This window comes from Otolemur garnettii, unplaced genomic scaffold (genome assembly GCF_000181295.1).
Source record: "Otolemur garnettii isolate 467f Iridium unplaced genomic scaffold, OtoGar3 scaffold00007, whole genome shotgun sequence".
Lineage (NCBI taxonomy): Eukaryota > Metazoa > Chordata > Mammalia > Primates > Galagidae > Otolemur > Otolemur garnettii.
The window spans coordinates 19729763-19742816 of NW_003852402.1; the positions used below are offsets into that span (position 1 = coordinate 19729763).

Sequence of the window (13054 nt, forward strand, 5' to 3'; positions counted from 1 at the left end):
GTCCATTCTTAAAAACTAGGTGTTCGATGATTGGGAACACTCATCTCTTGGAAGCTTCAGTTGCTTGCCTTTCCCTATGCTTTGGATTATAAGCATTTTCCACTATTATAATTTTGGCATCTCTGTATCAAAGCACAGGTTGTGATTATCCAATTAGATTTTAAATCTATTTTATACTAGTTGATCAATTTTTTTTTTCTTGAAGGAACAGATGGACACTTGAGAGGGAGAAGCAGAAGCTTCCAAGTTGTAATGACCTCTTGGCCAAAGACAAGACTGCCATGAATAAAACTCTGATTTTCAGGAGGAGCCTGAATACTTTAACTCCTCATCCTAATGAAATTACTTTGAAATATTTTGTTTGGATGTGCGCTCGCTAATTGCTGACTTCCTGTTATTTTTGTAGGCGGCCCTCAGCATATTTGGCATGATTGGCGGACCACTTCTGGGCATGTTTTCTTTGGGCATTTTGGTTCCCTTTGCCAACTCAATTGTAAGTATAAAGGACGAACACATGTGACTTTCCCAAATGGAGCAGCAGCTCTGGCTTTTTTCTAAGTTGTACAAATGTTGTTCCTCTTGTATCTATCCTTAGAGACCTGTCTTGATGACTTACATCACCCATATTGGCTTTTGATGGAGTATTCTGCACATGTGAAGCTAAATGGGACCTGCTAGAATCATACAGTGCAATTTAAAATATAATATTAACTAAAGGAGCAATGTATTTTATGTACTTATTTTCTTCCCCTTCTTATAAATTAATAGTTGGGATTTAACGAATTAGATCAACAGGCTCAGATATGTAAGATTTAAGAACAATAAAGCTGAGAATTCTTGTGAATAGTCATAGCAGAGCAAAAATGCTGGGCATGGTGGCGCATGCCTATAATCTTACCTACTTGGTAGGCTGAGGTGGGCAGATCACTCGAGGCCAGGAGTTCAAGAGCAGTCTGAGCAACATAGAGAGGCCTCTAAGCAAAAGAAGAAAAAAAAATTAGCTGAGTGTAGTGGCATCTATCTGTAGTCCCAGCCACTTGGAAGGATAAGGTGAGAGGATCCCTTAAGCCCAAGAGGTTGAGCCTTCAGTGAACTATGGTCATCCCGCTGCACTCCAGCCTGGACAAAGAGTGAGACCTCATCTCTTAAAAACAAACAAACAAACAAAAAACAGGCTTGTCATGACCCACTGGGCTCCTATGGCCCTGGTCTCGGTTACCTGCAGGAAGGAATCAGGCGAGAGGCGGATTAGAAGTGCAAGCTTGTGGGAGACGGACTAGCCCTCACTTTCCAGGTAACCCTGAGCAACCTCCGCACCAGCCTTTTATTGAGACCATACAACACAGATGAGGGGAGTAATTAACAAATGACTACGTGCTGGAGGCTCGGGCTCTTCTTCCACAAGGAGCACCTGCGGACGAATGGCCTGAGGTCCACTCCTCAGCTGCAGATCATCTTGCTAAGATGTCATCTGGTTCTTGGCGTCCCCTACAGGCTCAGCAGCTGAAGCACAGTGGTTACAGCACCAACCACATACATTGAAGCTGGCAGGTTTGAACCCAGCCCGGGCCTGCTAAAACAACAATGGCAACTGCAACAACAACAACAACAACAAAATAACTGGGCATTGTGGTGGGCGCCTGTAGTCCCAGCTACTTGGGAGGCTGAGGCAAGAGAATTGCTTAAGTCCAAGAGTTTGAGGTTGCTGTGAGCTGTGATGCCACGGCACTCTACCCAGGGTGACATAGTGAGACTCTGTTTCAAAAACAAAACAAGGCAAAACTAAACTAAACTGAACTTAAACAAACAAACAAACAAAGAACAGCAAAGAGAAGCAATAAGATCTTTACCACTTTGGCCAGAAAGTTTCTACTCTTGAAATTTAAAGTTGTAGCTTCCACCACATGTTTTAGCCCCAAAGCGGTGATCATAACTGGGAATATAATCCAGAAAGAGGTAATGTCTCTGTCCTGTAGAGACATATCTGGGCTTAGAAGTACTCAATTTTGTTTGGAGCAAGTGATAAATAAATTATTTCTCTGAAATCCAAGAGAAACTCCACAGTCCTGTTACAAGATGAAGTTCCAAAAAAACTGGTAATGCTTGTACAGTTGTTTTAGACAGGTGCAGAATAACCACAGAACTACGGTTTCACATTCAGAATTCCCTTTTCCCATAAGGCGTTAGGAACTGGGAAGGCGGGGACTAATAAGGGCTATTGGGGTTCTTATTACTAACAAGTCTTAATGAAGCATCATATGAAAATGAGCTTGGTAGAAATTAATCACGATGAAAGGGACTTGTTTGTGTTCACCTCAGAGTGTTGAAGCTTTGATTAGGCTCTTTATATGATGAAATATGTGGTGTTTCTGAAACATATGTGGAGTATCTGAAAAACTAGAAAAAGATCAGCTTTTGGTTTTTGCTATTTGTTGTTATCAGGAATTGCCTTCAGAGGAGGCCTAGTTGCGTAAGTCCAACATGCCCTGTTTAGTGGAGAAAGAGGCACAATTATTCCTGCCCTAGGAAGTGCCTCTTTTTAAAATCATAACCAAGTTTTCAGCCAAGAGATTTTCTACTGTCCCTTGGAGTCACCTTCTAGCCTCCTTTTCCCCCTCCCTTCCTCCCTTTCATTCATTCATTCATTTCTTCATGTATTGATAAGGATTTTGGGGCTTGTTTCTGCCCTCGTGGGTTTTATAATTTGGTGGATCCTTGATGAAGCCTTGTATGGTGCTGAGAGTGAGCTAAATCTGGCCTGTCAAGAGCTCACCGCCTATTGCTCCAAGCTCATATTATTTAAAAACATTCATTGTCTTCCTGCTATATATCCAGAACTGTGCTCCGTGCTGGGGTACCAAAAATAAAGACCCTACTTCTGCTCTTAAGGAGTTCACAGCTTACGAAAGAGCTCGCAGTCCTCATGCCCCAGAGAAATCCCTGCTCTGGCCGGCATCCTTCCTGCTGTCTCATCAACACACCGTTCTTTTCTTTCTTCCTGGTGGTTTCATCGCTATCTTCCCATTTACCTGAAATATCCTCTTTCCTGAGGCTTGGGCGGCCCTGTCTGAGTGACCATTATTACAAAAGCAACAGGGGGAATTTCACCATGGAGGGAGGCACTTCCCAACTCAAGGTTTGCCTTTATCCCCATGATTTGGAACCAGGGCCTCCATCATTCAGGGTTGGCAGAACAGTTGGGCTATTGGTGAACAGCGTGTGTGTGTGGAGGGGGGGGGACTGAGTCTTCCAAAGACTGAGAAACCAACAGTCTCCAGAGGGGACAAGTGGCCAAGTAAGTCCCCCCCCACCTCCATCTCCATTTGTCCCTAGAGACACCCGTCTGGAGGGTGCACTATCACAGTCATTGTAAAAAGTACTAGTCTTCCCCAATTGTCCTGCATCACAGGCAGGGTCACACATGCTGTTAACCAGAGGGATGAACCCCGAGTCTGTTTTTGTGTTCATCGTCTGATGCTCATACAGATGCCATTTGTTCCCAGATTAAATATGAATAGAGGGATCGATTGGCCTGGAGTCTGCTATGCACCTATTGTAACTTTTAGGATATGAAGAGATGAGGCCAAAGCATAGCGCTGGCCATGGAAACAGTGTAAGGATTCCAAGTAGGAGACATTTGAAAAGAAAAATGGACAGGAGGTGGTAATTGACTAGATAGGAAAAGGAAATGGAGTCAGAGTCTCCAGGGCTCTGGGTGATCTGAAATGAGCCTCTGAAATGACCAGAGGCAGAGACCTTGCAGGGGAGAGTCCTTGCGGGAGGGGAGCGGTCAGTTTGGCTTGGACCATGTTGAACTTTCGAAAGTCAATTTCCGGCTCAGAGCAAATCATTATTTTCCTATAAAAGCACTCTTGTCTTGCAGGGAGCACTTGCCGGTCTGATGTCTGGATTTGCCGTTTCTCTCTGGGTTGGAATCGGAGCTCAGCTTTACCCTCCATGCTCCGAGAGAATGCTGGTCTTACACCTTGAAACCTACGGCTGCAACAGCTCATCCAACGGGACGAGTTGGGTGACAGCCACAGAGATGCCAGTGTCTACCAGTGCTTTTCAAATCCACAACGTTGAAAGGTACTGAACTAAGTTTCATAATACTCCTATTTTTTAAAATGTATGCTATAGGCAGAGAACCATTTGCCTTTGACACTGGGATTTTGCCTAATTCTGAAATGGGTAGAATTTATGTGGCTAGCTAGAATATTTTCTTCAACAATAGCAAAAACAATTATATGTATTTTCTTTCTTTCTTTCTCTCTCTCTCTTTTTTTTTTTTTATTAAATCATAGCTGTGTACATTAATGCAGTCATGGGGTACAATGTGCTGGTTTTACATACAATTTGAAATGCTTTCATCAAACTGGTCAACATAGCCTTCATGGCATTTTCTTAGTTATTGTGTTAAGACATTTATATTCTACACCTAGTAAATTTCACATGTACCCTTGTAAGATGCACCGTAGTTGTGTTCCCACCAATTACCCTCCCTCCACCCATCCTCTCCCATCCCCTCCCCTTCCTCTCCCCTTTCCCCATCTTCCCAGGCTATAATTGGGTTATAGCTTTCATAAGAAAGCTATAAATTGGTTTCATAGTACGACTGAGTACATTGGATATTTTTTCTTCCATTCTTGAGATACTATGCTAAGAAGAATATATTCCAGGGTACCCATCGACCCATGAATGGATCAATAAATTGTGGTATATGTACACCAGGGAATATTATGCAGCCTTAAAGAAAGATGGAGACTTTACCTCTTACATGGTTACATGGATGGAGCTGGAATATATGTATTTTCTTAATTTCTATAAACATTTGTACCTTATCTACAGATCTGGAGAAGACTTTAATATTAATGAAAAAAGTCTATTATGGGTAATGGAATGAAGAATTATCTTTGAAAAACTTTAAAAATGAAAAACACAATTATTAGATAAATATTGCTTGTATAGTCTTTTAAGTATACCCCTTACTGACCCAAGGTTACAGTTAACGTTAAATAATTACTCTTTATTCAGGTAAAGATTGCAAGGACTAACGGTGATTTGCTGGTACAGTCTCCCTGGGAGAGTTTTTAGCTATGTGGTAATTTTTTAGCCTCTGGATACTGTGATTGCCTGATGTGATGAAATGATGTGGACCACAAGTAGAGGAGTGGGTCTTTGTGAGTGCGTATGAGGGCAAAATATATGGTGGATGTATACATTTCTAGCCTCGAAGCACAAACCTAATGGATGTATTTGAGGAATACAGAGACAAGGCCATTGCCCCCAAAGTATTGCCCCAGGGCCAGCTTGTCTAAAATGATGCCATTAGAGCCATCTCTTTTGGATCAAAAGTGTGTCCCTCTTAAAATGGACACACTCCCAAGAAAAGGAATATTACCGTATTTATTGCCATTATTGCCCATTCATGGCCTAGAGGGAATCTAGCTTTGTGCATCCCTATCAGTGGGACGTCCACGGGAGTACGAGGCAGGTGAGCTCTACATGGTAAAGGGAAAGAAAGTTCCAGAGCCTGAGGAATATATGGGGGAGGTTTTACTAGGTGAAGTGCTGCAGATGTGGGGAGAAATCTGAATAGACATGGAAGCGCTAACGGGAGGAAGTGATTAGAGAGAGTCAGAAAGGGAAGAGAGATTAACTGAAGGTTAGTTACCCGGGAGGACAGATAGCATGCACTTCTTTCACAATTTTGCTTAGTATTTGTCCTCATTTTGTATATACCATCCTTCATGGAGGAATCTAAGCAAAATGGTTATTTGAATTCCTGAAACAAATAAATAAGCTGAGAGGTCACTCTGTGCCTGGTGCCATAATTGGGATAGACGATTGAGGCTTTAAACCATTATTAAACATTATATTTTGACCTTGCCCTGAGAATTGTTTGCACCTACTGGTAGCTGCTAGTAGCATTACTTGAAATCTTACAGTTGTGGCTTTTGTCTCTCTCAGGACCCCGCTGATGGATAACTGGTATTCTTTGTCATATCTGTACTTCAGCACCGTTGGAACTTTGGTGACAATATTCGTGGGGATACTTATCAGTTTACTAACAGGTAACGATCTAAACATTAATAGTGTTGAATTTACCTCAGTGGCAGTTCTTTGCTGTACCTGTTTTATAGCTATTTAGGTAATTTTGCTACGATCCTGTTAACAACACATTTAGTTATTTCTTCCACCTTACTCACGGGAAATTTGAGGGTCTAGACTTGAAAGCAGAAGCTCCATCTCTATTTCAATCTTGGTTCCTCCATTCAGTATGAACTTGGGCACTTTGAGCCTTAGCTTTCTGACAGTGAAGAGGCTTTTGAAACTTTGCATATCTGACAAGAATTTCTTTCAAATCTTATGATTGATAATTTGTCTGAGTAGAGAATACGAGGGTGAAAATAACTTCTTTCTTTTCTGGGAGGATGTCTTAATTTTCTCTTCACTTACTACTGTGTTGCTGTTAAATGGCACTGCTGTGCCACCAGCTGACCCTGTTCCTGTGACCCATTTTCACAATGAATGCCTTGGCCTAGGCCTTCAGTAGGGTCCTTTTAATCTGAAGATCCCTGGGCATTTTCTTGTATTATTTATTTTGTTATTTCCTGCCATTTTCTGCTTTTTTCTTTCTGGAAACTCTGGTTGGTCCACGGTTTGAGTGGTAGTTAGTTTCTTTACTTTGCTTGTCTTTTTTCTCTCCAATTTCCCATCTCTGGATCTTTCAGGTCTGCCCTACAGGGTACTTTTTGCACTTACTTTTCTAGTCATTCTAAAGGCGTACTCTGATCCAGCTTTGAGACTGGTCTGTAGAGGAACAGGGGCAGGTGGATGGCCGTTACAGGTGAGAGATCTCAGAGTTCAGACAGGGGTAGTTGTGCAGAGCTGGTGAAAGGTACTGGGCTTCCCAATTCTCTGCACCCCTTTCACACTCATAGCAGCCACACAAGGGGCTGCCCTCTTAGTTAGTGTGTTATAACTAATCAGAAATCATACGCTTTGCCCATCTTTAGTGGACATCTTTGCTTTATGTTGCAAAGCTACCAGCAGTGTGTTGCTTTATAGAACCCTGCGATCAATGGTTTTCTGGTACCTGGATAGCACCATCTTTCAGACTTTTGCGACACTTGTATTTATAAAGTTTATAACAATTGTTTAATGTATTCTCTTTCTTTTCCAAAAGGACTTTTTTCTAATAAATAAAATTACCAGCACAGTAGGTTTATTCTTTAGTCTGTTTTGATATAAGACAGCTTTTACACCTTTCTCCTCAGCTACCCAGTCGTTCATATCTGGAATACACTCAGTGTGTCTCTTTGTACTATTTGACCTTTGGTCCTTACTCAACTCATGTTTTAAAGAAAGTGGGATGTCAGAGAACTCCTTAAGTTCTTTTTCTCCTTAAATGCATTGATGCTGATAACCGTACACACTTGAATCTTTTGTTTTAAAAACGAGTACCCTACCCAGGTGAATGCCATCCATAAAAAAACACTTCAACTTCACTAATTGCATAAAGGATTTATTTCTACTCCCTAGCAACAGTGGGCACAGTGAAAAAAATCCTAGAAACATACAATTATGATATTCCTTGAGAAATACATTTAAAAACCTGCTATACTATGCTAGAAATCCTATAGGAATTCAGGCCACACAGACTTAGTTGGCATTTCAGCCCCACCTGATTTTTAGCTATGCACCAAGGACTCTTCATCAGTAAAATGGGGATAAATATTTTCCTAAGTAGAGCATGATCTGAGAGTCTCCTGATTGTTTGGTACATAGCAGTCTCTGGCACATAATAGACGCTCAATTATGTTGAATGGATTTATTTTAAAGTTGATTCTATCTTCAGAATAGCAGAGGTTCCTCTAGGTATGAGGGCTGTCCAGAAAGTATCCAAGTCATGTAATATGAAAAATAGTATTAACAATGGCTGGGTACTTCCCGGACAGCCCTCGTGTATAAAAGACTCATATTTATCACAGTGAGAAGCTTTTAGGATCGGACAGAGGCTGACTGAGGAAAGGGTTTGGTGGGCTGAGTCTTCAACACTGCTTAAAAGTTTCTCTTTGTGTTTCATGAGTGCATCAAGTTGAATGTGCATCAAGTTGAAATTAAAGGCCTGTAGGATGGAAAGTCACCGTGTAGTTACTGGTATATTTTTAACATTGGAATTAATGTGTTTATATATATATATATATATATATTTTTTTTTTTTTTCAGGAGGAAGAAAACAGAACGTAGACCACAGATTCCTACTAACCAAAGAGGACTTTTTATCCAACTTTGATATTTTTAAGAAAGTGAGTTAGTTGACTTTCATTTACTTTAAATTAGGAGACGGCTTTATTAGCTGGATAGAATGCTGGTTCTCAGCCTCTTTCTTGGACAGTGATATATGGGCAGGTCTAAATCCCATCCCCTGGCGATATCTCTTTGTCCTCTGATGGGCTATACCTGTTGTATATCTCTCTCCCTCCATAGATTGCAAAGCTGGTTTAGAGAAGTAAACACATTAGTAACAATTATTTAGAAGTAAATGAATGAACAGTTTATTTTTTTCTAATCATCCTGTTAACATTGTCTTTTAGGAGAAGGCTGTTTTAAGCTACAAATCTCATCCAATGGAAGATGGCGGAACTGATAACCCTGCTTTCAACCACATTGAATTGAACTTCACTGATCAAAGTGGCAAGATCAATGGCACTCGTTTGTGAAGCAGCGCTGATACTAACTGATCTTAAATAGCATCTCAATTTTTTTCTGTTTTGAGGCAGAGTCTCACTATCTCACCCTTGGGTAGAGTGCCGTGGCATCACAGCTCGCAACAACCTCAACTCTTGGGCTTAAGCAATTCTTTTGCCTCAGCCTCCCAAATAGCTGGGACTATAGGCTCATGCCACAATTTCTGGCTATTTTTTCTTATTGTTGTTGTTGCAGTTGTCATTGTTGTTTAGTTGGTCCCAGCTGGGTTCTAACCTGCCAACCTGGGTATATGTGGCTGGTGTCATAACCACTGTGCTACGGGCACCACCCAGCATCTCAATTTTATGTATTTTCTAAGATAATTGGATCAGGCTTAGATTTTTTTTTCTTGGTCTATTGTGTTTTGGGGCATTCATTTTTGTTAAAACAAAGCCCTGGCTTTCTTCTCTTTTTATACTTAGTCATTAATGTTTCTGTGGCTCTAAGAGTTTGTGCACAAACATTTCTCTCTCTTTTGTTGCAGTGAAGCCACAGTCGTGAAAGTTATGGTGAAGCATGTGCTGAAAGGCTAACGTTAACACACATCCACACCTGTTCATGATGGTCAAAGGTGTGTTCTTAAATTGGGGCATTATTGAAAAATATTTTCAATGCTTTTGATGCATTAGCATGTTAGTTTGAGAGTTTGCCAAAATCATAATTATAATATATTAGAAAGAGCTATTTTCTCTCCTACCACATGCTCTGTTGTTAGGGAGCAATAAGGTGACAAGTCTTGTTTAGATCTTTGTTTCTCATCCCCCTGTTGGCCTGGAGGAATATTGGCCTTGGAACTGACTCTGGCTCAGGAAGGGGATAATCACAAGTATCCTATCTGGAAAGAACCTGGGCACAATGATGGAGGTCTTTTTGGTGCTACCTAGCTGTTCTTGTGCCTTTCATTTTATTTTCTAGAGTTTCTGGCCTTACACTGCCTATATTCCCCTTCTTAGACCATGGTTGTTATATACATTCCCAGTTTCCAACCCACCGACTTTGGTTTTGCCATGCACCTTACTCGTGCCTGCCTTGCTAATTGTCTGTTTGTTGCTCTGGGCTTGGATAGGTCCCAAGACACCCAGTGTGGATTATGCCACTCCCAATCCTGATTCATCAAGTCCCAGCCTATAAATTATAAACTCCCATGAGCTGGGTACTAGTGTAAACTTGATCTAGGTACTTACGAATTTGCTAATTCAGAACATTTTGTTATTAAAAATACTAAGTCCTGGCTGGATGTAGTGGCTCATGCCTATAATCCTATCACTCCTGGAGGCCAAGGTGGGAGGATTGCTTGAGCTCAGGAGTTTAAGCCTCAACAGCCTGAGCAACATCAAGACCCCATCTCTACTAAAAGTAGAGAAACTAGTCAAGCATTGTGGTGAGTGCCTGTAGTCTCAGCTACTGGGGAGGCTGAGACAAGAGGATCATCTGAGCCCAAGGGTTGGAGGTTGCTGTGAGCTATGAAGCCACAACACTCTATTCAAAGTGACAGAGACTCTGTCTCAAAAAAAGAAAAAGTTTAAGTTCCATGGAGTTAGATGACTATATTAAGTGCTATTAAATCGAACTTTTGAATGCTAACTAATTTGCAATCAATTAAATTTAAAAGTGTGATTGCTTAGAAAATTTGAAATTCTAGTATATTTATCCAGTTAAAGAGCTTAACGACCCAGGCAAGCAGTGGTTTTTAAAAATATTCAACACTCATTAAATATATGCTTTGTGCTGTGTCTTAAAATTTCAAGTAACAAAGTTGCTTAGCTATTTATTTTGTTATGTTTATAGCTAAGAGTTTGGTGATAGGATTTCATCAATAACTTATTTTTTCTACAGTTCCCACATTAGATACTTTGAAAAAGTGTTTTTAAGAAACTTCTCAATGTTTCTAAAAAAGATAAGAAAAATATTTAGATACATGCAAATGTTTTATAATTAAATAATTTTATGCTTATTTTCTGATAACAAATTATTTAAGTCAACGTGCTCTGCCCATTTAGAGGCTGCTACCTGACAACATTAAGAAATAAAAACAATTGGTATGGCTCAGGCGCCTGTAGCTCAGAGGCTAGGGCGCCAGCCACATGCGCTGGGGCTGGCGGGTTCGAACCCAGCCCGGGCCTGCCAAACAACAATAAGAACTACAACAACCACACACACACACAAATAGCTGTGCGCATGGCGGGTGCCTGTAGACCTAGCTACTTGGGAGGCTGAGGCAAGAGAATTGCTTAAGCCTAAGAGTCTGAGGTTGCTGTAAGCAGTGACGCCACAGCACTCTACTGAGCGCAACATAGTGAGACTGTCTCAAAAACCAAAACAGAACGAAAAAACAATTGGTGTGTTCCCACCTAGTGGGGACAATGTAAGGGTTTATGGCACACCCCCTGGGTGCAGGGCACAACTGCAACTGGGACTTTACCTAACAAATGCAAACATTGTAACCTAATTGTTTATACTCTCTCTCACATTAACCTGAAATTTAAAAAAATAAAAATAAATAGATAAAAACAATATGTGACATTTTAAAGCAAAGAGATTTATATACAGGTAACATTTAGATGAACTATATATTTATATATTTCTTATGTGAATAGATGTTATTTTTTAAATCACTCTATTTGTGATTCTTTCTACAGTGTTCTAATGAGTAGAAAGATATAATCTTGTTCGTTTTATGCACATGTGATTTGAACTATTGCTATTTATTTAATAATTCTAAACGCCCATGTGTGTCAAATGCTTACATTTTGGAAACCAAAATCATGTTATTTAACTTTTTCTCTTATCTGGCTGCTGAGGGGTTATGCAATATATTTTTAATAAGAAATACGATGCTTTCATTCTTGTTCATTTTCCTTTGGATAAAATGTATTTTGTAACATTGAGAACTATAAATATTTTACCTGTAGAAATGCATAAAAGTGTCAGATAGATTGCTTAAGAAAGCAATCTTATTTTTTTTTTCTCTTATTCTTTTCCATGTGTAGCAATAAACTTGCAGCAATTTTTTTTTTTTTTTTTTTTTGTAGTTTTTGGCCGGGGCTGGGTTTGAACCCACCACCTCTGGCATATGGGGCTGGCACCCTACTCCTTTGAGTCACAGGTGCTGCCCTAAACTTGTAGCATTTTAACAGTTCCTATCAGGCTTCTACCAGAATACGTCTTACTGCTTCTCAAAGCTGCTTTAGTCAGAAGGAAAGCTATCTTATTATTAATTAAAAAGTATGTACCTTAATTTTGAAATTTTTGGATAAAACCAGACGGGGTCGATATTAACATAATATAACATAAATTAAATAATCTGCTACTCTGAGTTATTTTGAATCACAAAAGCAAAATGGAAAAAAACCCACAAGTTGTCCATCAGCGTCTGTTTTGTTGCTGACAGGTTGGGTACGTTTGAATCTATTCTTAATCTCCTCTGCTGAGAGTGTGTAGCACTAACCCCCTCCCCACCTCACAGGAGTGAGTAGAACAGAGCAGGCGGACCTCCGGCAGAATGGCACTTCAGTAACTCAATAGTCTTACTTACTCTTTCACTATGATCCGGAATCCAAGTTTGCGGCAAAGGTTATTTGTCTGCTTAATGAAAAATTTGTTAATTTGTAATATCCTCGTTTAGAGATAGTGCCTTCACTAAAAAGTGTGTCATAGGAACATTAAACTATATTTAAGAATCAGCAGGATTATTCCAACAGAGGGAATGTAGATTTCCAAGGAAGCTATGGATAAGTCATATTCACTCCATAGAGATGTGACGTTTGCAAGTGAGACGTAGAACATGTAAAATTGATTTTTTTTTGTTTTTGACGTCACACAGCCTGGGTGCGTTTCTTTAGGGCAAGAGCCTGACACATCTATCTGAACGTTCTCATCTGCAGGCAAAATGAAAATACCAGTGGCGCAGGGAGTGTATGGTGCAGAATGACTGTGTATTTTCACAGAATTTTGCAATATGAAGGATTATAGAATTGTGAATTGATTATTGAATTGACAAAGATTATTGACAAATCTTAGAACAGTTTACCTCGTCCACATTGTTCCTAATGTCAATACACATTAATACAGTCATCAATATTAAATATATGAGTATAAAGATTTCAACATTTTGTTTTATTTATGACAAGCACAGAAAGTTGTTTTATTTTTTAAACAACTGGACGTTCATGATACAGAGACATGAGTCGATTCTTACAGGAAATTCTGAATTTTCCCATAAAGATTGAGCATCACAGGGTAAAATATGGTTGCAAATCTGATTTTCAAGTAGCCAATTAAACTCTTTACAAATGTCTTC

General features: G+C 39.9%; 1 protein-coding gene across 1 annotated transcript in view; it reads left to right on the plus strand.

Moving 5' to 3' along the window:
• SLC5A8 (solute carrier family 5 member 8) overlaps positions 1-8756 on the plus strand; it is a 43915-nt gene extending 35159 nt beyond the window's left edge. The window contains exons 11-15 of the mRNA XM_012801108.1: positions 407-493; positions 3884-4089; positions 5971-6074; positions 8233-8312; positions 8601-8756. Of these exons, the coding sequence (XP_012656562.1) occupies positions 407-493; positions 3884-4089; positions 5971-6074; positions 8233-8312; positions 8601-8726 (603 nt within the window). The 3' untranslated portion in view covers positions 8727-8756. The remainder of the gene's footprint in view (positions 1-406; positions 494-3883; positions 4090-5970; positions 6075-8232; positions 8313-8600) is intronic.
• The last annotated feature ends 4298 nt before the right edge of the window (positions 8757-13054 follow it).